We start from the raw sequence: 26328 nt of genomic DNA, 5'->3' as shown, positions 1-26328 counted from the left end.
TGTTCTAACATATGTATATTTAAAAAAAAATAATGCACCACGTAAGAAAACATAAAGAGAGAAAACACATAATTACTTTAATTAATGCAGAAAAGTCACTGAGCAAGTTCAATATGCCTTCTTGATAAAGGTTGGAAGGGCTGAATACCCTATCTCAAATTTTACAACAAATTATACTGCAAAGACATGGTGATAAGACAGCCTGGCATAAAAACAGACAGGTAGACCAACACAGTATAATAAAAGACCCCCTAAAAAATCAATCTATTAAACTTTGCCAACCAAATTCTTAACCAATGAGACAAAACAACCTTTAGGGAAAAGACAGCCTATTAAATAAATGGTGCTGGAAAAACTGGTTATTACCTATAGATGAGTAAAATTAGGTTCATAATTTTCATCTTGTATAAGAAATTGATTAGAAATATGTCAAAGATCTTGATGCATAAAATGATAATTTTACAAAAGAGAACGCAGATTTGAGAGGGAGTGCAGGGGGAAGGAGAGAAATTAGAAGGAACTGAGAGGTGGGAAAATGGGTAAGTATATTTTGATTTTTTGATAATTGTGAGGAAAAAAAACACATTGGGTAGTCAGTAATTTTCTCAGCAGACACCAATAGCACTCGAAACTAGCCCCAAGCATCAACAGATGTAAAACAGGTTTCTGCACAGCAAGGGAACTATCATCAGAGTACATAGACAGCCCACAGAATGGGAGACACTCTTTGCCTGCAATACTTCACAGGACAAATATCCACACTTCAAAGAATTACAGAAATTAAACACTGAGGAAATAAAACTTCTGCCAATAAATAGCTGATAACAGTTTGCTACTTTGTTTCTTTGAAGAAAAAAACAGAAATAGCCAATAGCTATTTTTCTCTTTTTTTACTGGATGTTTTATGTATTTACATTTCATGTTATCTTCTTTCCTGGTTCTGCCTCTCTTATAACCCTCCCTGCTGCTTCAATGAGGATGCTCCCCGCACCCACCCACTCCTACCTCATCACCCTGAAATTCCCATACACTGGGGAAATGAACCTTTACAAGACCAAGGGCTTCTCCTACTGATGTCAGACAATGACAGTCCCTGAAACACATGCCGCTGGTGTCAGGGTCCCTCCAAGTGTACTCTTTGTTTGGTGGTTTAGACACTGGGAGCTCTTGGGGAGAGGTCTGGTTAGTTAATACTGTTCTTCCTATGGGGTTGCAAACCCCTTCAGCTCCTTCAGTCCTTTGTCTAGCTCCTCCACTGGGGTCCCATGGTCAGTCCAATGGTTAGCTGCAAGCATCTGCATCTGTATTTGTCAGGCTCTGGCAGAGCCTCTCAGGAGACATCCATATCAGGCTCCTGTCGGCAAGCACTTCTTGGCATCAGCAATAGTGACTGGGTTTGGTGGCTACATATGGAATTGATTCTCAGGTGGGGCAGTCTCAGACACTTTCCCTCAGTGTCTGCTCCACACTTTGTTCCTGTATTTTCTTTAGACAAGAGCCATTCTGGGTTAAAAAGTTGGAGATGAGTGGGTGGCTTTGCCTAACCTCTGGATATAGTCTCTACATCTACAGGTTCTCCCTCCCCTTTGTTGGGCGTTTCAGCTAATCTCATCCTAGTTGGGTTGTGGAAGTCTCTTGCTTTCCTGGCATCTGGAACTTGCTGCTGGCTACCCCCAGTTCCCCATCTCCCATTGCTATAACCCCCTGTTCATATTCCTTACCCTCTGCACATCATCCCAGTCTCCTCCCATACTTGATCCTGCACCCCATGTTCTCCCTCCTCCTCTCTTCCTCCCAAGCTCCTTAAACCTACTACCTCCCATGAAAATATTGTTCTCCCTTATAAGAAGGACTGAAGCATCCACATTTTTGTCTTCCTTACTCTTGAGCTTCATACGATATGGTCTGTGAATTGTATCTTGGGTATTCCTAGTTTTAAGCTAAGATCCACTCATCAGTGAGTATATACCATGTGAGTTCTTATATCATGTTCTTATATATTTCATTCACACACACACACACACACACACACACACACACACACACACACACACACACACATATGATTGGAAAAAATCCGAGAATCTGTGGCAGAACCTCACTGAGCGTTGTCTTTCAATTCTCCTTACTGAAGGGCTAGAATTCCCCGGACTTTCCAAAAAGTAGGCTGCTTTTGCAGAGGAGAAACAAATCTTGCCCTTCCCCACAAAGACTGAGTAAGAAGTTTTTCAGCTGATACATCCTTTAGCTACCCAATCTAAACACTCTTGAAAGCACTTTCTCTTTAGAAAGCAAGAGTCTGGGCAGGGTGGCCTTGGTGGGTATGGTAGCTGCAAACAAGGTGGAGAGGTGCCCCCCTCCTGACATTCATCTCAGCCACCAGGCCACTGTAGCTCAGCCTGGCTAACATACTCCAACTCTACCTCTTTCTTGCAGGAGCAGTTTTAGTCATGCACTGGCTCCTCTGTGCCTGGGAGGAGTACAGACTAAGGTTGGGCTTCAATAACAATAACTAGTTTTTTAAAGTGTTCAATATCACTAGCAACACCAAGAATTAAATTAAAACTACTTTGAGATATCATCGAAACCCTCCCAGCCCTCTGCCCACAATGACTACCAACAAGAAACCTAAAAACAAAAGGTGGGTAAGATGTGAAGAAAGAAGAACCTTATTCAGTGCTGATGAAGTTCAACTGAGTACAACAATTGTGGAAATGAGTTTGCAGTTCTAAAACATTTAAATTATAATTACTGTATGAACAAGCGATTTCAACACCAGGTTTGTACTTAGAGAATCACACAGAGATGTCTCAACCCATGGCTATTGCTGTTTTATTCAACAGTTGCCCATCAGAAGATTAACAGATAATGCAAAGCTGGTAAAAAAAATACATATAGAATGCATAATATTAAGGGAGGTTACCCAATCTCAGAAAGAAAAAAGCCACATGTCCTCCCCCATATGTAAATTCTAGTCTATAACATATACACATATGTATGTAAGCAATGAATGTGTGGGTACAGTATAATGTTTATAAAGAAAGACATGAAAAGGTAAATCAAAGAACATAAAATGGCATTGAGTTTGAACATTTCTGTAGACTAGTTCTTTGTAAGCATCTTAAAATTTAATGCATTTTTACTCCATAAACATGGACTTAGGATAGCCAAATAATGGAGTGTGAGGATTGTTAGATACATGTTTAAACTAATCATAATTTTAAAACTTCTGGGATTTCTTAGGAATACTGATTTATTGTACTTGAATCTTAAAATACAGCATCCCAGGAGCTTGAAACCCCCCAAAAATGTTTTATGTCTCTGAATGCTATAATCATAAATGTACTCTTGTTGCTGAAAAATGTATTTAAAAAGAAATAATTACATCATAAATTATTTGTTAAAGAATAAGAGAAAATAGTTATATATAATCTTTTCAGATAAATAACAGACTAAAACTTGTTTTATGGCAATTTAGATACATATCAACCAGAAATAGTTTATAATTAACAGGAAAATATCCAGCAAAGTAAATCTTGCTATTATTAGCTCTTGTCATATTATGTATAAAGTGGTAAATTCCATATGGACATCACATTTCAAAACTTACATCAGTAAATTGCTAATCCACTCCATAAAATTTACAAGTATAAAACTATTACCAGGAGACATAACTTGGATTTTCAAGTTAGAAAAGGCAAGCAAGAAAGACATATATTCAAATAGCTGTTGTTTAAAAGAAATGTTACAACTATCTATTTTGTATATCACCCAAGAAAATACAGAGAGAGCACAGAACCGATCTTGCTTTCCTATAGACTTTAGAGTTCTAACAGGTCTCTCCTTGCATGGGTTGCTCTCAAGAACCAGTCCTCTTGGCACTTAAAGAGTTCAAGAAAGGAAAACAAAAAGAATGAATCTGCCAGCTTATGGCAGGAAATGGTTTTACAAGGCATTTATTCCTGGGTTAGGTTGGCCATTATTGGTATATTGAAGAGCCTTCCTGGTCTGAATTCTGAATCTATAATTTCTGCATGCATTGCTCCCTCATCTGCAACATTACCATCATCTTTTTCCACGATGTATCTTCTTTCCACATAATGTCTGCTCATGTCTAAGTCTATTTGTTCTGGCTCCAGTTTTTCTCTCCTCCTCCTCATTCCCCCTCCCTCCCAGCAGCTCTGAAGGGTGGTATTTGATGGATACCTCCCATTTAGACACTCTCTTTATGTAGTATCTGGCTGTGGCTTTCTGCATCTGTTTCCATCTGCTGCCAAAGGAAGCCTCTCTGATGATGACTGGATAAAGCAATAGTCTATGACTATAGCAGAATATCATTAGGGATATCATTAGAACATCTTATTGATTTTTTTTTTTTTGACTATAAGTGTTTGGTTTTAACCTAGGTCTCTTGGCTATCTAGTCTCTAGTTCTTGGTTACTCAAGTGGTGTCAAACATGGGTTCCCTCTTGTGAAGTGTGCCTTATGTCAAAACAGACATTGCTTGGCTACTCCCACAAGTTCTGTACCACCATTGCCCTAGCATAATTTTAAGGCAGGACACATTTTTCTTTAAGGTTTTTGTGGCTGGGTCGGTGTCCACATCTCTCTTTTGGAAACCTGCAGAGTGCCTTCACAAAACAAAGAGACTAGAACACGGGTGCAAAAGCTCTACATAGGCACTAGCTGGACTTCTCTGAGTTCTATAAGCCATATGGGTGTTGTCTTAGACAATATGGCCCCACTATCCGTTTATGGAGAGCAATTCTTGGTCTTAGCAGGAGCCTGGGTTCTTTGGGGATCCAAGAGGATCCCCAAAGGCTTGCTGTCCAGTAAGCCTACCTTACTGATAGACCCTGCTTCAAAGGATAAGGTGTATATATAAAGCCAAGCTTTGTGATGGAGTGCTCTAAATTTTAATAAAAGCTAGGCACTTGAGAAGAGAAATGGCTTTATGTCGTGGACATGTTATATAGAGCAACATATTGATATAAGGAAGAAGTAAAATATTCTTTACTAAGTACAATCAGGCTTCTGATTTTGCCACTGATTAAGATGGGAAAGTGTAGAGTGTAAATAAACAGTGGCAGCGGTTAGCTTGTCTAAGTACAATGTGAGTGCCTTCCCGCTTCACTCTCAGTAATGGTCCTTTCTTTGTCTGAGTAATTAATAATAATAATAATAATAATAATAATAATTATTATTATTATTATTATTATTATAAATAAATAAATCTCTAGAACAGATGGACTCAACTTCATGTTGTTTGCAATATCCAGATAAATTTATTTTCTAAAACCAAAACTCAAACTGATGCAGTAGAGTGGCTCAAGTTTCTCCAAAACAGATATCATTCTTGGCTCAAGTAAAAGCCCCATTCACTGTTCAAAGTGAATGAGTCACGCTTGTAATAGCCCGACAAAAGAAGTGTGTCTCGTCCACTCAGCAAGGGCGGAAGATCATTTGATGATTGCTGGGCAGAAATGGGAACCTGGCAAAAAGAAGGATTACAGAGTCAGCTTTGGCAGGGCTTTGTTTATAAAGCCTCTTCCCGCAGGCCACGCCCAAGTGAGGGCGGAGAGTTGGGCAGTTGCGTTTCGCTTCGCGATTTTCCCTGACGCCGGTCTATTGGCCCTCTGCACGGCCCGTCCCTGGGTTCCTGCTGCTGGCTGAAGGCTGACGTGTCTGCCGTTTCCCGGTGTTGGGGCGAGCGGAGCAGTGATGGCGGACGCCTGGGAGGAGATCCGGCGGCTGGCGGCTGACTTCCAGCGGGCTCAGTTTGCAGAGTCCACGCAAAGGTGCTGGTTCTCTGCGGTGTGGAGCCGGTTTAGGCCCGGGTCCCGCACTGCCTGCTGGGTTTCGGTGGGACCCGGGAGCCCGCTGCGGCTGTCGGTAGAGGCGCTCGCTGCCCGGCCTAGAGCGAGTTTGTAAAGACCCCAGTGCAGTGCGCAGCAAGTAGTCTGTCCGTCCTCTAAATCCTTTTTACCTGCGGCCACCGGTCTAAGCCAGACGCACACGCCATCTGTCATTTTTAGGGACTCCCGGACAGTGACTTTTCTACACTTCCGAAACCTTTGGGGGAGTGGCCAAAATACCCTGACTCTGCGCCTATGATTACAGATCACATATGTAAAGGGAATAGACTTTTCTTCCTTGTAAACGAGTTCTTGTAGTATTTTATTTCTCCCGGACCTAAAAACACTAATCCGTGATGCTGTTCTATAACACTGAGAGTTGCTGACATGCATCCACGCTCACAACAAAACGCAAGAAACCACATCTGGTGCAAGATAACTCTGAGTGGTTAAGAGTATAACTATAGTTTTGCTGAATCAGATGTCCTGTCTATACACCAGTAAGGCCAACAGACTGATTGTTAAGAAAAGTTTGTTTTCAGCTGAAAATCTTGACATTTGAAGGCAAGACTAGGAGGGAACATATTTAAAATCATAATACAGTGATGTGTGTGACTTAAGTAAGTAATTTAAGGGAATGTGAACTTACGTACTCTCAAGTTGTTTTAAGTTACCAAAATTGTTATACTAATAAAGAACAGATTTTGTAATGTAGACGGCACTCAAAATTTTACTTTCAAGTACTTTTTTTTTGAACCATATCAAGTATACTCTTAAACTTCTGGTTTCTCGAAGGTTGTCAGAGCGGAACTGCATCGAGATTGTGAATAAACTGATCTCCCAGAAACAGCTGGAAGTAGTCCATACGCTTGATGGAAAGGAATATATCACTCCAGCCCAAATCAGTAAAGAAATGAGAGATGAGCTACATGTCCGAGGTGGTAAGTAAACCCTCGGTGTTGTGTTTCATCTTCACTGGATGTTTGAAGGAAATGCATTAAAATTGTAAGTAAATAGTTCCATGGATCTGTGGCTTACAATAGTCTCCTCAATGGTTCCTTTGTCTTTCCTCTTTGTATTGGGTATCAGACCCAGGGCACATACTAGGCAAATACTACCACAAACTGAAACCCATCTCAACTGATAACTTGATAATCAGCCTTCATAGGTTCATGCAGTCAGCATTTGCACGATCATATGAGCATGATCTTACAGGTTTATGCAAATATGATCTTAACTGTTGCCACTTAACAAATACCATGTTTTAATTGTATTGAATTAAATGTACTATATATGTAAGGGTGTGTGTGTGTGTATGTGTGTGTGTGTGTGTATGTATATATATATATATATATATATATATATAGATAGATATAGATAGATAGATAGATAGATAGATATATTTAGATAGATATAGATATATGTATATTAATTTACTTCATAACCCAGGGGCGAGTACCTAGCTACCAGTGATCAGGTAGTTAATTATAAAGGAGGAATAAAAATTTCATAAGATTTTAAAATCTCAACTATTAAAGCTGCATTACTAATTGAAAAAAATGTTTGTAAATTGATGTACTATGGCCTGAGGCCCATCATATCATGAAGTGCGGTTAGTACCATCAAACATAAAATACTGTTTTGGTTTGTACTTTTGAAATTTGAGCAACATGGTGTTAAACAGATCGAACACAGTTTGATTTAAACAGAAACAACTCGTCACTAGATACTGAGTATGGCCTTGGTGTTTTGTTTCTTTCTACAGTAATGCTAATCAAATGTGAGCTGTGATTTACAACATTTGCAGTGTTTAACAGATTCTCTCTTGCTGATAGATACTCTTTTCGATTTCCTGTAACAGGGAAATCATCTTGATTTAGTTGCAGATATTTCCTCTGGTCATTTTAGCAAAACTGACCTGTGAGAAGAAGTGAATGCCTCCCATAGGTTTGTCCACATTGTGTCTGCTGATGTTCATAACCAGTCAGATGTGATAAAAACAGCTTTAAAGCAGTACTGCCTGTGAACCAATGGTGGATCGAGTCAGTTATTGAGATCTATGTCCTTTGCAGCAGGACCTACAGTGGCAACTGTCTGTTAGACTTGAAGCTGCTCACCAGCACTTCTGTGTAATTTAAATTCTTCTCTTTTGTTCAAAGGTCGAGTAAACATTGTCGACTTACAGCAGGTAAACTTACAAAAATTTTCCTTAGATTTCTTAAAGCTTTCTTAAGTTATAAATACTATGGATTTTTGTTGAGTTCATTCCTGAGAAGAGACACCATGACCAAGGCAACTCTTATAAGGGACATCTCTTAACTGGGGCTGGCTTACAGGTTCAGAGGTTCCGTCTGCTAATATGGTAGGAAGCATGGCACCATCCAGGCAGGCATGGTACTGGAGAAGCCACGAGGTCTACATCTTTGTTCTGAAGGCAGATGGGAAGACTGGCATTCTCAGGCAGCTAGGAGGAAGCTCTTTTCCCACTCCCACAGTAACATTCTTCCTCTAACAAATTAATATAATATATCTGTATATGTACATACATACATACAGACAGACAGACACACATACACAGACACACAGATTGTTTTACTCTGTTGCCCTGTCTCACCTTGCCTGCAACTGGCTATACAGACCACACTGGCCTTAAACTTGTAGTTGTTATTCAGCCTGTTGAGATTATAGGTGTTTGCCCCAATATTCAGCAATCAGTATTTTTTAAATAATTTTAAATTTATCTAAGAGTGATATATAAAGGATGTATAAATAATATAAATATTTATATAATATATAAAAATGTACTTTTAAATGTCAAGGTGTCTCAAATTTTATAACTACTGGAAATTTTTTGTATTTTCTATGTAATTCTAGGTTATTAATGTGGACCTGACTCATATTGAAAATAGAGTCAGTGACATTGTTAAATCAGAGAAGCATGTGCAAATCGTACTGGGACAGCTGATAGATGAGTAAGTATAATGCTCTGAGGCGCTTTCCTCCTTTCAGATGCTTTAGGCCAGGCATGACCAGCTAGGCTTTTTGTTTAGAACTCGTGTAATACAGACATTCATTATAAAAACCATTCCATTTTAAAAGTAAGTGCTAATTATGGGCAATACATATTCAGTTCCTATTAAAGCAATACAAAATTTTAACTTATTATTTATTGTGAATTAACTGAACTCGAAGCATATATGTTCCAAAAATAATGTCAAATGACTATAAAATTTCAACTGGCAAAAGGAAAAAACTGCTGTTTGACTGACCTTATGTTTAATTACACCCATGAAGAAAAACTAAGGTTTAGAATCGGAGCAAGGAGTGACGCTTGTTCACATCCATTACTGGGGGCCTGTGACACCGTAGCAGAAAAGCATGAAAGGGGAAGACACAGAAGGAAAGCATGTTTAATTTTAAAAAACAAAAACCTTTTTTTCCAACATTAGGAACTATCTGGATCGGTTATCAGAAGAGGTGAATGATAAATTGCAAGAAAGTGGTCAAGTAACTGTCTCAGAACTGTGTAAAACCTATGACCTTCCTGGGGATTTTCTGACACAGGTACTTTTTTTTTAAAATAATGTAAAGAATTTTAAAGAATCTGAGTAAGGGGCTAGAGAGATGGCTCAGCGGTTAAGAGCACTGACACGCACACCCAGATTTGAATTCTGTCAACATGACTTCTTAGTTACCTGACATTTAGAAAGGGGTGGTTTCATCTGTACACTTTTCCAGGGCTCTGTCTTTTGAGAAGGAATAACAATGTCCTTTGCATAAGCATTAATGAGATACCTAATGAAATGGTAGCCCAAGAGCAGCACCCTAGGAACAGTAGTTTGTTTTTAATTACTAAAATAAGAAAGCAGCCAGATCTCCTTCTAACTACTGTCTTTGTTACTATACTGTTGCTATGAATAGAAAGCAACTCCTTTAAGAGAAAAGCATTTAATGGGGAGCTTACTTACAGTTTCAGAGGATTAGTCCATTGCATGGCAGTAGCCATGCAGGCAGGCATAGAACTGAGAGCTTCCTGGATCATCCACAGATAGGCAGTCAAATAGAGAGAGATATTGGCTTGGCTTGGGCTTTTGAAATCGCAAAGCCTACCCCCAGTAACATGTCCCCTCCAACAAGGCCACACCTCCTAATTCTTCCCAAACAGTTCCTTTAACAGGGGTTCCAAGCATTCAAACACAGGAACCTGTGGGGGCCATTCTCATTCAAGCAACTATAACCATCTTTTACCTTAAGGAAATCTAACTTTAGAAAGTTAACAAACCATAATTTTATGTGCCCAATGACCAATGTGTAGTATAGATTTATTCACTCATCTGTAGTAATAGAATAAGCTTCCCTGGTGGTATTTAAAACACAATTTAGAAAGTATAAATGTCTTACAAAGCATTTTAGAGATCTAAATCCTATTTTACCTGAGCAACTACAAATCACAGAAAGTCAAGCTTAAAACAATATAAGGCTTAGGACACATGGTTTCTTTTGTAACTGTGTTCCTAGATACTTAAGAGTTTCTAGTTCTATTTTCTGAATATCACAAATGTGTTCTTCAAAACTTTATTACAATTTTCTTTGTTGTAAATCTATCAAACCAACTGGAGGGAGGTATGAAATGTGTCCAGACCTATTTCGCTTGGACTTGTTCAGATGTCATGTAGCTGAGAAGAAATAAATACTATCTCAATTTTAAAACGAGTCAAGAAACCAGATATCTGCCAGTTTAAATCAGGAGAATGTCTTGTTACTGTTAGAGAATATCATTTTTCAGGACTTAGGTTTCTCTTAGTTGCAAAATCATGGAGTAACATTTATTCCTATAGTGTCCAAACGTGCAAATAGAGTCCTTTCTAAGATTGATCGGTCATTTTTCTTTTCCTTTAGTAATAAGGATTATAAGGAAGAGCTATTATTGTAGTTAAACCTTTATCAGTTAATAATAATTATTATTGTAACTAGTCCTTTAATAACTTGGCATGTTTCATGACTCTGCTATGAGACGATGGAGCTTTCTAGATATTGATTGGTCACTTTAGCTCAGTTTCCATGTACTTTGTACAGTTGAGATTTCTGTCAGAACGTAGCATGAAATGAGTAAGTAGGGTTATACAAATGCACATTTTAATTTTATTATTTCAAATTAATAAAAATTGACCTCTTGTTCCCAGGCATTAACTCAGCGACTTGGTCGGATTATCAATGGCCATCTTGACCTTGACAACCGAGGAGTGATTTTCACCGAGGCCTTTGTGGCTCGCCATAAAGCACGCATCCGTGGACTCTTCAGCGCTATTACCCGGTAAGCATGTTTCCAAGTGTGTATAGAAATTTACATCTTTACTTGACACAATTTGCACTTTTTCCTAGCAGCTGAATCTTTTTGAAGCAAATTGTCTTTGAGCATCCCAGTCTGTTAAACAGGAAGAAGGAGAGCGTCTCTAGAAAGAGCCTAGAAAACCTCCCGAGTTCCAAACCTCAGCCTGTCTCCACACATTGCCCTCCTTTTCCTGCTCCAACAACTTTTGTCCTGTTTGGGAAGCAGTTTAAAATCTGATGCTGACACTGCCACATACTAATCACCCTGAGATCACGGAAAGGTCGTGCCGTTATTAAAGTGGAAGTTTGGGTCCATTGTTATGTTGTCCAGTAGCCATGTGACGTGGGGCAGATGAGTCAGTAGCCTAACTTACTTGGAGTTTAGATGGCACTGGTTTTAGGATCCTTTTTACTAAGAGTCCATAGTGTTAAGGAATAACAGTATCACATTAGACAAGGACGTTTGAAAACTAAGTGTATTGCCTGTGTAGATTTGTTTAAACATAAACTCAGAAAGCCTACGTTCTTAACTCCTCACCTTCCCTCTGATTCTGTTAGTTGTCTTTGTTCTATCAGAGTCTGAGAGGTCTGGATTTTCATTTCAAACGACTCTCCGGATGTCCACACTCCATTTCATACCTGTTCCATTCTTACCCTCTGTCCTTTCTCAGGCCACTAGTCTGGTTCCCACTGCTCACAGTATCAGTATCACCAACCTAATGCCTATTCCTGTCCGTGTTGTGCTTGTCTGTACATCAGCGTTTGTACACACACGTCTTTTAGATAGGGGACTTGTAGTCATTTAACAAGGATGCATTTATTGAATACTGAACACATGCAAAGCAGGAGAACAAAGACTGAAAGATTTGGAGAAACTGATAGTCTGGTAGAACAATTTCTTTTCTTTTCTATTCTTAAATCATTTGAAATTTATAGATTAGAGAATTTTTCTATGACCAGTATTGAAGTTGCTTAAATGTTACCACAAATAATTGTGTCTGTGTTTTCTACAAAAAAGAGCATTATCCTGTACCATAAAGTACAGAATTCATAGTCAGAATATTGGCATTGATGCATTCAGTCATCTAGTCTTTGGATCTATTTTAATATGCAGATTGCTTTAGCACTGCCCTTTCTAACCATTTCGGGTTCAGTTCAGAATCACGTGTTTCTTTGAATTGCTACAAGGTTTTGTTCACCTTTAGTCTGGAACACTGTTTAGTCTTCCTCTGACTTTCCTGATACCAATGTTGTAAAGGTCACAAATCAGGTATTCTTTAAAACGTTGGCTTGTCTTGTCTGCGGTCTGCTTGCTGGTGCATGTCAGTGTCAGTATGTACATTGCCATCACTCAGGAACACACCGAGAGACACTTTATTCCTCTAATTAAATCTTAGCAGATGATATACAATTAGATTTTTTCAATTACTAATGGATATGTTAAATTTACTTAGCAGATCTATCTGATAAAATTCTTGTAAAGGTGCTTGCTTTCCTTTGTAAAAAAACAAAACAGACTAATAGTCCTGTACAGGGATGAAATTATAGGACTGTGTACCCCATTCCTCCTCACACTTAAAATTTGTTTGTTTTTATTACAGGGGACTTAGTGTTCCCTATGTTTGTTATTTGACTTTAGGATGTTATAAATTACATTTTCAGATCACCCTTGATTTTACTGGAAGATGGCCCTAGGCTGGCTTTGACCTTCTGGAATGATCTTGTCATTCCTCTGTGGTATACTTTTTTTACAGATACGACAGAATGTTTTAGGTTCATTTCTTAGTTCCCTGCCTAGCCCTTCCTCTTTTGGAGCATATCTGGGTACTTAGGTGCTTCTCACACTGTCTGAGTCTCACTGTCCCTTGGCACTCTTGGGAAAGAGGAGAGTGCGCATGGGCACAGATGTGTGCACAGTCTGTGGATTTAACTGTAGACATATACAACAAAACCATGTTTCAAGCTGATCGCCCCAACTCACATACTCAGCTTCACTTCATCCTCACTTCCTTTTTCTTTCCTTTCTTCACTTCCTGTATTTGTAATTCTCTTCTTTCACCATGGGAGACTGAGCATTTATCGCTTGTAACCTGTTTGTTTATCTCATTAACTCCCGCTATGTACCTGACTTGTTGCTGCTGCTATAGTTTCTTCCGTGTTCCCTCCCCTCCGTGGGTTCTGACCATTCATGCACTGTCTCCCTCCAAACTCAAGGAGGTTTTCGTCTTTAGGGGGAGCAGAACTGGGAAGCTGATTGGTTTGAAACTTTCACGCCCTTTGAGTTTCTCATTTAGTCCAAAACTAAAAATACTTTTTGGGTAACATATTTGCCCTTTACATTTTGCTGATCACTGGAGCAAGTGGAAATTTTATCGTTATCAGCAGTTTTATTTTGTTTTTCTCTCATAGTAGCCCTGAGCTATGGGTAGAGATTCTGTCAAACTACAGAGTAAAGCTACTTCTGAACTGATAAAGCTATTGCTGAGACCAGTGGTTTCCAGTTAGTGCATTCAGTTTACTGTATGTGTATAATGGCTGGAAACTGAGGAGCCACTTCCCTTTTCTGGTCTGAAGCCATGTGCATCCACAGGGTCACATCGGCAGTCGCGATAGGTAGCTAAGCAATATGGAAGTAACCACTGAGATGAACACTAGACCACATTCTGTTCCAAACTGATACATACGAAAACTTAGAAACAGTATATTTGTTGAATATGCACAATGGAACCTAAGAGTTCGAAGGTGGAGTCCTTTAAGGAAGGACTGTTTTTATGTTGTCTTACTAGGAGGAGAAAACCCTCAGAGAGTAACAGGTAAGAAGGTTGTGATGGTTACTGTAAGATAAACAGGGATGACACAATTCACAGCATATTGGGATCTAATTCAAACAATTTAATAAAGCAAACTGATCTACGTGAAATTTTGTTAAATAATTTAGTCAGCATTCTCCAAACACAGGAGGAGATTTAAGTATTTTGTTCATTTTTTTAAAATAAGTGTTTCTATTTTTACCAAGTTTCTTAAATGATTCAAAAGAAAAGAAAATTGTGGCATTCTACATAATCAGTAAGGCATTGAAAAGTTGGAATTATTTAAATGAATTAAGTATGCATAAAAATAGAAGCTAATTGAAGAACAGGAGTGAAGGCTTAAAGTCAAGAGAAACAGAATGTTACTTTAAAAGCAGTGAAAAGTCAATGCAGGCCTGTAGTGATGGCTCCGTGAGTGAAGCTCGTTCTTTGCAAGCAAACAAACCTGAGTGGAGCCTCAGCAGGCTGTTTAAAGCAAAGCGTGGAGACACGTGTGAGACCCAAGTATGTCGGGCGGAGACAGGCAGATCCGGAGAGCTCTACCGAGCCACTATAGCTAAACAGGAAGCTCCAAAATGACTGAGAAACTCTGTCTGGAAAACATAAAGTGGAGAGACAGAGGAAGCAATCCAAAGTTGTCCCTCTGGCCCCACAGGCTCACACTGTCCACATGCCCGAAGACGCACATGTACAGACAAGCACACACAGTGAAACAAAGAAATACACTTGAAAATGTGTCAGCTAGCTAAAGAATATTTTGGACTGGGGATATAAATTAGTGATAGTCACTTATACATAATAGGGTTACCTATACGTGCACAGGCCTGGGGATGAATTCATACCACACATTTACTTCACTACCACATCATTACGATGCCCACACAGAGGACATGAATACATGATATTCATTAAATCCATTCATAATGCCGCAGGCTGTTCTGACACACACTACAAACATCTGTCAGCTGATGAGAATAAGAACAGAGTGGACTATGTGCATGATAGAGCGCTGTTCAGGACTGCGCACTTGGTACATGCCTCGTTATTGATGAGCGTCCTGTAACAATACTGAGAGAGAAGACAGATGTGAGGCCTCTTGTTGATTCGACTACACTGAATGTCTAGAAGGGCAAATTACAGCCCCAGAAAACAGATGATTCTCCTTCAGCGTGGCAGTACGACCAACTGCAAAAGCTGCTGTCAATTATGAAGCTGGATTCTTGCGACACTTAACACAAGTTTGTAAATTTATTAAGACCATTGATTAGTGTACTTGGAATTGAGTAGATGTTATATGTAGATTATATCCTATTAAAAGTTTAGAAAATGTTACAGAAAATACACATAAGTGAAAGAGAGCATTTGTAAAGTAGTTTCTCTCAGTCAAACACTTTTGACTAGAAATACCTTGTTCCAAATACATTTAAGTACATATTTTATCACACTATCTCGAAAATCAGATCCTGCATCACCCACTTAAACATTTCTAAGTGAAGAGAAGGAAAGCACCATAAGGAAAATTACACACACCCAGTCCTCACGTGTCTGAGTTCTGTGTCGTTCTTGGATGCAACCATGAACCAGAAATATTTGGGAAGAAAGTTACTTATGCACTAAACACATTCACATAACATCTTGCATTAGAAGATCAGGAGGTCTAGGAGTGGTGAGTGTGCAGGGTATAGGGAGACCTTACAGCATTTTATGAGGCATGTGAACGTCCTGGGATCTCACTGCTGCCCAGTGAAGGGCAGAAAGGAAGCACCTGGTGGAATCTTGTTAGAAACTGATCTGAGTTGTGGACAAGGACTGAGTCCTGCTCTCTGGGTACCACAACCCTGATCAGGTGTCTAAAATTTGCTATAACTTTGCTGTCATTTTTTTCCTTTAAATAAATTAATGGTTTTCTTTTGATAAACTCTAGTTCTTATTTATTTTAATCATATATAATTGTGCATTAAATTAGTTTTAAATTCTTTCTTTTACTTTTCCATAAAGGCCTACAGCAGTGAATTCTTTGGTTTCCAAATATGGATTTCAGGAGCAGCTCCTTTATTGTAAGTTTCATTTAAATTTGTACTAAATTTGTGGGTGTAATTCAGTAATAGAGTGTGTTCTGAGAATTCACAAGTACCTGACTTTCTTCCCCAGGGATGAGAGAGAGAAGGTTATTTTTATTTTGTTTTGTTTTTTTTAAAGAGAAAAATGGGAGTGGTGAAGAAAAGAGGGAGAAAGAAGTGGAAATCAGAGGAAGAGAGGTGGTTTGGTTTGGTTTGGTTTGGTTTTGCCGTTCACGTGGTTTTGGAAGCACCCATCTGAGATTGGGTGGACTCATTTCCTTGGATCTCAGGAGGGTATCGTGGGGTGATAGTGGTGAAGATACTTTGGCAGAATTAAACTATGTCAGGAACACAGGAAAGAGAGAAAGAATCTCTTAAAGAGCATACACTTAATGCCCAAGAACCTCGTAGGTTCTACCTCCTACTGGCTCTGTCAGCACCCAGTAGTACCTCTCTAGGACTAAGAAGATATTCAGCATCCAAAGTACACACTGCTTTATCGACCAAACATGAAACAGTGATTTCATTTTTCTCTTTTATTATGTCTTATTATTTAGGAGTATAATGTAATCATGTAATTTCTTTCTCTTCTTTTCCCTTCAAACTTCCCATATATATTCCTCTCTTGCAAATTCATGGCATCTTTATTAATTGTTGTTCTTTAGTTGTGGTGGTGAGTTGTGAGTGAGTGTGTGTGTGTGTGTGTGTGTGTGAGTTTTATTGGATAATTAATTGGCAATCTGTTCCCTGGGGAAGACTTTCTCCTGCTCTGAGCATCTCTTAGTTGCCTGTGTTAAGACTGAAGCCTCCTGGGCTTTCTTCAATCCGCAATCCACATTAGCATGTAAGATTTTGACATTCCTAGGAAACTGAGTTTCATAGTAAATTTCCTGTTTCTCTGGCTCTTTCACCCTCTCATCCACAACGGTCCCTGAGCGTCAGGTGCAGGCATTGTTTCATAGATGCCCACTGTAGCTGGGCTCCACAGCTCTGCTTCTTTGTTTCTTTGTTTTTATATGAAGACTGAGTCTTTTATTGACATCTGTTCAGCAGCTGGCAAGCCCATCCTTCATCCTATGCCCTTTAAATAGATTGGCTTTGTACTTCCCTGTCTTCTCCTTGGGTAAGGGTGCCAGGTCAGGCCAGGGCACCCGACCTTCTACTTCCCACGTGCACTCGCGCAGACACGTGGGGCCAAAGTTGCCTGGATGAAAGCCCTGTCACTTCTCCTCCCTGAGGGTCTCCTCTTTCTCGCCCAAGATTTTCCTTATGTGCTCCATGATCTCCTTATTACTCTTCGTCTCCACATATACAAGGACCTGCTCCCCAGAATCTAGATAGAAGTGCAGGAAGGGCGATGGCGTCATGTTCTTAAACAGCATGATCTGTTCCCAAGGATTCTTATACTGGATCTGAGGGATGTTGAAAAACACGAATTTTCTGGCACCTTCACCCAGTTCCCCGTGCATGTTGTAGTTCACGGCCATTACCTTCACCAACTCTTTGACCCAGGTACTGCAGCGTTCTGTGGATAGGGAAGTGACCACAGCTGTTTTTAATTGGTTGGGGTTTTCTATAAGGTCTCAGTGTGTTGCCAACAGAGGTTTTTCAATGAGTTGGAACTACACAATGGACAAATATTCAGAGTGTAGCTTTGGACTATGCTGGTTTTAGCAAAGTGGTGGTTGTTGGTCCTCCTCTAAGATCCAGGACTTCACTAGCCCCAGATTCATAACCATACAAGGCAGGATTTCCCTCTTGTTGAGCATGCTTAAGGTCCAATTAGTTTTCCAGTTGGCTCTAGAATTACGAGAATGGTACAGGTGATAACGTAATTGTAGCTAATATTTATTGAATGCTTATGATATACCAGCTGATATTAATAGTTTACTTAAACACGGGACCTTATGGCATAGGTATTGTTATTATTCCCATTTCACAGATAAGAAAATAAAGGCACAAAGGAATGATTTATGCAGTGTTTTATAGATAGATGGCAGAATTGAGGTTTGTCTTTAGCACTGAGCTACAGAACCCACCCTTGATCTGTGGCATTTCTTTATGCTTTAGGAATAGTTGGTGTGTTGCTTCATATCAATCTGAAATGTTCTAGCAAAGGAAAGTGCTAGGACTTTACACTGGGTCTACTGGATCCCAGTGCTTTGGTTCTCCTACATGTTAGAAAACTGAATGATGATTAAACATGGTGATTAAACATGAACTATTCTATTTGGTCACCTGCATTACATCGGATAACGAAGTAAATGATGAAATGTGTTTTTACTAAGCTTTGGTTAGCAAGCAGAGTCATGGGTTTCATTATGGATGTGTGTCAGCTTTTGATTTTAGCTGTCTCTATTTCTACTACTCTCTCTCACTGGTCCCCTCCCTCCCGAAATAGCCCCCCCTTCTGCTTTATGTGGTGTGGATCCCAATAGCCCCTTTCCTCTACCCCCTCTTACACTGCATCCTCCACTCCCACGGCCTCGGTTTCATGACCAGAATGTTGACTTGTGTTCACAGTTACTCAGTGTGTGCGTATTGTCTGGTTAGAGTTTCACTAGCTTCTAAATTTGCTCTGAATTGTAATGTGAGTGGTGTCATAAATATCAGGCATTTTTTTGTTTGAACTGTAATTTTATGTATGGTGTTAAAATTTTGAACTGTCTTTTAAAAGCATAAAGTTTAGGAAGACGGCCTTTGAAGTTGTGTCCCCGTTCTGATCTGTGTGTCTTATGTGCATTTGCTTTAAGCTGTGCTTGAGGAACTGGTTAGCACTGGCCGCTTACGAGGCACTGTGGTTGGCGGGCGACAGGATAAAGCAGTGTTTGTTCCTGACATCTATTCCCGGACACAGAGCACTTGGGTGGATTCCTTTTTCAGGCAGAATGGCTATCTAGGTAACTATGTTTTCTTTTCTTTGAAACTAAAATGTCTTCCTAACACTGAAATATTATTAGAAAGTATTATACTCCAGTCTCCACATGCATTTCCCTGTGGTTGCCTACATAGATTGTCATGGTTCCCTTTGACTTGAAAGTTGTCACTTAATTCTGTGGGGCTTAGGAACTGAAGATAATTCTACTATTGCTGAGATACTGAAATTTTAAAATACCAAAAGATATTGATAGTCATTAACCTTCAGTATGTACAAAGGTGATAAAAGATTTAAGATTTTAATCCCCAAAGTATTATATGTTTAATGTAGTGTGTTTATTGTTTTATTAAGTGTTATTATTCCTTCTCAGTTACTTCACCTTAGAAATATTTATTGACAGCTCTTCACTGTTTACTTTGTCAGCTGTGTACTACTCAGAAACAATAATATTAATCTTCAGTGTGTTTCTGAGGTTCTGCCACGATTTCAGGAGACTGATGGACGGAAAGCAGTGGCCACTTGATTTGCTGAATACAGTCCTGATCAATCTGCATAGTGTTGCACATTCCCATGTGTGTGAGGAACGGTTTGGACGTACACTTAGATACAGAGCTGTGCTTATGGGCCTTGGTCTCTGATGACGTGTGTTCAACGTTTAACAGATTAGAATTAGAGCGTAATCTTCCTAATAGCCGTAATACCATCAATACCGCTAACATCCGGAACTCAGTCTGCTATGCTAAATCGGCTACTTTAGAGAATGGCTCTGTCCGGTTGGACAGTAACACATTTTGAAAAATAATATCCATCCTTTTAACCAAAATGAGCAAGCTAGATCCCAGTTTTGATTTTTACATTTGGCTGTTTCCATTTCCTTCACTGCTGTTTTCCACTGTATTGCTCTGCAGTCTGGTCAACCCTCCAGCTGGAGAAGGGGCCACGCAACTTGTATTCACGGAGCAATGGAAGCAGATTTCCAACAGACACCTTTAGCAATAGTCATCTAGGAATATACCCAAAGAACAAGTTACACTACATTTCTTGAAAACACTAGCGTACATTACATCCATAGTCAAAAATGGGTTTGTGTATAACTTAACTTTTTGTGAGGCTTCTGGAAGATGTGAGTGATTGACAGTTGTATTCAACTTCCTTGTGTATTTCTAGAATTTGATGCTTTATCCAGACTTGGAATCCCAGATGCTGTGAACTATATAAAGAAAAGGTATAAGAATACCCCACTCTTGTTTTTGAAGGCGACTTGTGTTGGCCAAGGACTCGTGGACCAGGTGGAAGCGTCAGTAGAGGAAGCCATCAGCTCAGGGACATGGGTTGACATTTCGGTATGTTTAACCTTTTTCTGTTACTCATTTTTGCTTAAACCAATGATAAGTGATCTTTTACTAGGATGTTAACATTTCAGAAATAGGCCATGTAAAGATAGTCTTACCTCTAACAGTCATTGTTACAATCGAAATTTTATTATTTTAGGCTGATTTTTTTTAGTGTTCATTACCAGATCCAAAACTCTGTAAATCTCAGAACTAACAAGAAAATAATATAACAGCCACATCCATCGTGCTGAAACTCTGTACACCTGTCTCAGGTTTTTTTCCAGTTCCTGTGACAGATAGGCTGATGAAACCAACTTCAGGATAAACAATCATGTTTTTGCTTACAGTTCCAAGTTGCTAATCTATTTATTATTCGGGGAAGTCACAGGAGCAGGATTGTGAAGCAGCTGGTCATAGTCCATCCACAGTTAGAGTAGAGACCAAACTGAGGCATGCATGCTTGCTAGTGCTTGATTTACTTCATTTCATCCAACTCAGGACCTAAGCACGGAGAATGGTGCTGATAACTCTTAGGCTGAGTTTTCCCTTACTAAGTAACAGAGTCAGTGCAGACCTCCACAGACATGCCCACATGCCAACCTGATCTAGGTTGTCCCTCACTGAGACTCCCTTCCCTGGTGATTCTATACTGTGTCAAGTTACTGGCTGAAAGTAACCATTCTGATGTTTTACCAAGCATGAACAACTGCCCTGGCCGCAGACATCCTGTTGTATTTGCTTATTCTTCTCCAGTAATCTCAGCTAATGTATTAGCATGCATCAGCATCATTGTTCTGTATGTATATGCTATAAAAATGGCAAACAAACGTCTTCTCTTAGGACAGGCAGCACATAGGGAGAGATGTAAAATAGTAATTCAAAATAATAATTTGGATGATAGAGCTGAAAAGAAACTTTGTACAGGTAAGTTATCGGGGCTTGCTGGAGACTTGTTTGTAGGTTTAGAAGAGAAGAAGTATGAAGGGTCTTGTGCGGTCAGGTGGTGGCTTGCCAGACTCGATATCTGTACAGGACGTGCAAGTAGAGAAATTGGGTTTTTAAAAATGGCAGATGACTTTAGAGTGCCAAGTGCCAACGGACCCAGAAACCAGTCTTGGAAGTTATGATCATGACTGCTTCTGAAAGCCACTGGCTTAAATGCGGTTACTTGAGGGAAATCATACTTATGTCTGCTCACGTATATTATATTATACATTCGAAACAGGTAACCTGTGTTTCCCTGCATTTTTCTCATTTTCCTCTTGCTCATAATTTTAGCCTCTGCTTCCCAGTTCTTTGTCGGTGGAAGATGCTGCTATGCTACTTCAGCAGGTGATGCGACCATTCGGCAAACACACTTCCGCTGTAGTCTTTAGGGACACGGTGGTGGTCAGTGAGAAATTCGTGAACGACTGTACAGAACTCTTCAGCGAACGGATGCACCAAAAGGCTGAAAAGGTATTCCAGGTTTTCTTCCACCTGAAATCCTAACAGTGTTTTCTTTCCCGTCTGGATCACCTGCTACCTTTTGGGAAATACAATAAACAGTCTGACCACCAAGGAATATCTCATCTTATATAATTCTTTCTTTATCTCCTCTAGGATTTATTATTTTTTTCTTTATGATTATTAGAACCTGTTAAAAGTTAGAGAACTAATTTTACAAATTAAAAATCTTACCAATAAAATTAGTTTTCAGATTAAGTTGCCAAAGGATTTGATCCACTGTTAAAACACTGAAGTTTGTAATGGTGTTACCTATGTGTAAATCAAACTTATTTTGTGCTCGGAGATCAAAGAAAGAAAAGCAATTTCTTTGTACGTATTTTTAGTACAAAGCACCACAGACAATCACTAATCCAGCATAGCCTCATTAATTTTACTTCATTAGAATAAGCAGGGCAACTCAACGAGAAAAGAAATGTTATTATCAAAGTTTACTAGTTTTTCAAGAATGATGGTGCATGTCTATAATTCCAGTCCTCAGGTGCTAAAAGCCATAGTTTGAGTCTGTTTGGGCTCAAAGTCTGCCCTGGGCTGTATAAATAGTAAGATTCTATCTTAATCTAAAAATGATGCTTTTAAAAATATTTATTTTTATTTATCATTGTGTGTCCATGTATGTGTGTGCACAGGTGTATGTGGATGCCCTGAGAGGTCAGCAGAGACTATTGTGAGGTGCCATGTGGGTGCTGGAGCCAGACCTGGGTCTTCTGAAGAGGCGGTTGTTGCTCATCACCACTGAGCTATCTCTCCAACCCCTGAGAAATTTTGTTTTTTAGATTTTTAGTGTTTAACTAGTGTCTAAAAGTATGTTGAAACAGTGTGCTTGCTAGGACTATCTTCATAGCCATCCAGTTCATGGTTGTAGTTAAAACCATGATCTTTGTATAAAGCCTCTTCTTGGATAAAACAAGCCTATGTCCTAATATACTGTTATAGAATTCATGCAGACCTGCTAAATGTATAAATCATTTGTGTTTAGCTATACGCTTTTAGACTTTACTAGTGCAAGTATGAGATAGTTTTCTCCAATTGTCCTGTTAGGCAGGCAAGAAAAAAAATATATAGATGTGACATTAGTAAGTGTTAATTGAAATATGTTTATTCTGTACTTGGACAAGTAGGCCTCTATATTGCTTATTTAAAATTAATACTCTGGAAAGGATATATGTAAATACAGGCTAGAAGTGTGTGTGTGTGTGTGTGTGTGTGTGTGTGTTTGTGAGTATGTGTGTGTGTGTTTGTATGTGTGTGTATGTGTTTGTGTGTGTGTGTGTGTGTGTGTGTGTGTGTGTGTGCATGCTATCAGGTATTTCTTTGAATACTTTGTTTAAAGAAAAATTAGTTTAAAGAAAGGCAATCTTATTGGAATTCACATTATTAAGCATTTTTCTTAGAAAACCAAAAAGGAAATGATAGTAATTTTACTGTAAAAATACTTCTTTTGTCACTAGAAATTTAAGAACTATTTCTCATTTTAAAAGGAACTGATTTCTGAAGCTGGAAATAGTTCACTGTTGCTTTTGCTAAAATGTAAACAGTAGAAATCACCAAGAACTCAGTCATAGGGAAATAGATTTATTTGAATTACAACCTGTGATGGTGGGGGTGGTGGCGGTTTCTGTGCCTTTCTTGTCCTCTCAAGTATTCAGGTGGCCTTGTGCTCAAGAGTCTCAGAAAGCAAAGCAGGGGGAGTGGAGACCAGGGTTTCTCTTACTCATGGCCAGCCAGCCAGTAACCACTGGAGACCTGTGTCTGCTGCTCCGCACTCAGCTGTTGTGTTTGTACGTACCGCTTGTTCTCACTAGCGGGCACAGGTACCAAAGCTGAAAGAGCAGCAGATGCAGTTGATGCCTTAGGAAGGCAGACAGCCTCAGAATAAGAAAATAGGATGAGTAAGAAAATAAGCAACTTCTCCGCTATTTGAAGTGTTACATATATTTTGCCCACAAAAAAAAAAAAAAAAAAAAAAAAATGTTTTATTTCAGGAAATGAAAAATAATCCTGTGCATTTAATCACTGAAGAAGATCTGAAACAAATTTCCATTTTAGAAAGTGTTAATACAAATAAAAAGGATAAAAAAGATGAACGCAGGAAGAAAGCAACAGGTAATAAATCATTGATAAGACCAAAAACAATGTGTGTATGTATGTGTTCAGGGTCCAAGGCATTTCATTGCACATTTCAGTTCTTGCACATCAGATAGCCCCTTCTGAAAGCAAGCCTGAGGTAAAAGCAGAGCTGGAGCTGAATACATGCACCACAAAGACATAGTGTGGGGCAAACATCATGGTACTTGCACAAGTTAGATACACGGATGTCAGATCCTGACAAAGGGGCTGAAAACACACATTCAAAAAATATGATGTTTTTAGCAAGTACTGCTGGGAAAATTTTTACTTTTTTTGCATGAACTTTGTACTTAGGCTATTTGAAGGTTTTCTTTTATTTAATAGATTCATTTTTTATAACAGATAATCTGAAGCAAATCTTGCTACTAAATTAAATTTTAAGGTTTTGTTTAATTTTTTTAAGACTTATTTATTTACATATATGAGCACACTGTAGCTCTCTTCAGACACACCAGAAGATTAGTGATCTGATTTATTATTGTTATTATCCTTAGTGCATTAATATGAAGAATGATCTTAAAAAGAATTTATATTTTTCTTTAGTTTGCTTTTTACTGTTCTGTTATATAGTTTTATATAGAAATATGGTATCATCATTTTTCAAAACTTGTTAATAATACTGATATATTTCTACCAGAGGGCTCTGGAAGTGTAAGAGGAGGAGGAGGGGGCAATGCCAGAGAATACAAAATTAAGAAAATCAAGAAGAAGGGAAGAAAAGACGAGGACAGTGATGATGACGCTCAGTCGTCGCATGCTGGTATGTAGCCTCAAGTTCACTATTTGTGTGTAGATGATTTTATTAACATTTTTCTTAAGGGGAATATAATTAGCTACATGTGTTTATAAAAAGGGTATTTATTTTGCATTTTTAGTGACCACAAAGTTTACAGTTTAATAATATAAATTTTAAACCTGTCTCAGATTTCAAGCCAGAAATTATCATATAAACAGAAAAGGACTATTATGATTTTTAACATTCAAGTCTCATTTTAAGGTTTGTTGTTATGTAGTATTTCTTCTTGTAAAAACAACACAGCCTTTAGTTAACTGTCTCTCATCTCCCAGTGATAAACCCATGTGACAGTTTACAAAACTGGACAGTTAAAAGGCAAAGGAACTGAAAAGTGGTAACACAAGAAATGAAATTACAATCAAGCCATGCGTGGGGGCAAGCAGTTATAATCTCAGCACATACAGAGTAGAGGGGGAATCGGTTCAACTAAATCAAAACTGAAATCAAGCTTAATGCTGGAGTAGTGTCTGGGAAATCCTACTACTTTCCTGAGATTAGCTGCAAATGGAGGAACTTAGTATTGGCTCGTTTACTGATAGAATTCTAACAAAAGGGTTGAGAATTTTTTAGAAGATGTGAAATAGGGGGGAAAAAACCCAAAAGACTAACAGCAAAAGATTGGAGGGTCTCTGACCACCAGGGTCAGCAGAGTGTTGAGCCATGTGAGGCACGAAGGAAATCGGTTCAGCATTTCTCAACAGCCAGCATTGGTTCAAAAGTCTAGTGTCTTGACACAGGTCGCTTATTGTGGGCATATTTATGCACAGTACAATTTGGCAAAAGTGTCTTCATTCATCACAAATCTTCAGTGAACAAAGAGACATGATTACTTCAAAACTCTTCTCAAAGTACATGTTACTTCTTGAATGCATTTGGGTTCTAGAAATAAGCTACATGTATCATCTTAAGGCATGATCTGGTATGGTTTTGATCATAGATTTTATAGAGGTCATCTAGGCTATTGGCCATGTCCAGCCCTCGTTATAGGAATTTGGGGGAGTCCCTGTCCATACAGATAACACAGAGGTCACCTGGACATGTTGCGCATGTGGTCATGCACGCGTAAGCTTGGTATGGCCCAGTCCTGGATCACCTTAGGCTGTTAGCCACCTCCATTTTCCACATCTTTTCCTTTGGAGCAGCAGCTCTTCACATTTAACATCCTTGTTTCCCTGGTGCTATTTGTGAGCATACAGAACTTACACTCCCAATACCTTTCCACCTTGAAAGAACTCTAGGAAGTAACTGAAGATTCTGAAAGGTGAAGAATCGATGTTAGAAGCTGAGGCAGAGAATCATGTGCTTGTTTGAACTTAGACAATGTGTGGCTGGCTTGTTAGGTACATCTGAGATGAATTAATTAACTGCCTTTGCAGTTAGGTTACTCTAGTTCCTAGACTTCTTAATGTTTGCCAAAGTTAACTGCAAAAGACATCATATTTTACTTTTCTAAATACGGTTTTTCTTATTTTTAAGAAAGGATTAGGAAACAATACTACTCCCCCCTATATTCCCAGCAACAGTTAAATGCACACACACACACACATACAAACACACACACAAAGATAATGCACTTCTATTGGAAGCATCACAATGCTTTGGCTTTCCTTAAAATATACTAAGAAAGA

At 38.9% G+C, this 26328-nt stretch overlaps 1 protein-coding gene and 1 pseudogene across 2 annotated transcripts in view; one reads left to right on the top strand and one right to left on the bottom strand.

The window, feature by feature from the left end:
* The first annotated feature begins 5661 nt into the window (after positions 1-5661).
* Positions 5662-26328, top strand: part of UFL1 (UFM1 specific ligase 1) — a 34296-nt gene continuing 13629 nt past the window's right edge. The window contains exons 1-12 of the mRNA XM_080938485.1: positions 5662-5798; positions 6651-6796; positions 8015-8043; positions 8730-8827; positions 9305-9419; positions 11039-11169; positions 15995-16053; positions 18810-18956; positions 20102-20277; positions 21547-21726; positions 23760-23880; positions 24542-24664. Coding sequence (XP_080794611.1) covers positions 5722-5798; positions 6651-6796; positions 8015-8043; positions 8730-8827; positions 9305-9419; positions 11039-11169; positions 15995-16053; positions 18810-18956; positions 20102-20277; positions 21547-21726; positions 23760-23880; positions 24542-24664 — 1402 coding nt within the window. The 5' untranslated portion in view covers positions 5662-5721. The remainder of the gene's footprint in view (positions 5799-6650; positions 6797-8014; positions 8044-8729; positions 8828-9304; positions 9420-11038; positions 11170-15994; positions 16054-18809; positions 18957-20101; positions 20278-21546; positions 21727-23759; positions 23881-24541; positions 24665-26328) is intronic.
* LOC308437380 (small ribosomal subunit protein mS25-like) lies at positions 17103-18376 on the bottom strand (annotated as a pseudogene). The gene is made up of 3 exons: positions 18295-18376; positions 18194-18227; positions 17103-17605 (listed from the first exon to the last, which is right to left on the bottom strand). The product of its transcript is annotated as a small ribosomal subunit protein mS25-like (transcript).

Source organism: Micromys minutus, assembly GCF_963924665.1.
Source record: "Micromys minutus genome assembly, chromosome: 26".
Classification (NCBI taxonomy): Eukaryota; Metazoa; Chordata; class Mammalia; order Rodentia; family Muridae; genus Micromys; species Micromys minutus.
This window is presented reverse-complemented; position numbering and strand designations above follow the sequence as displayed.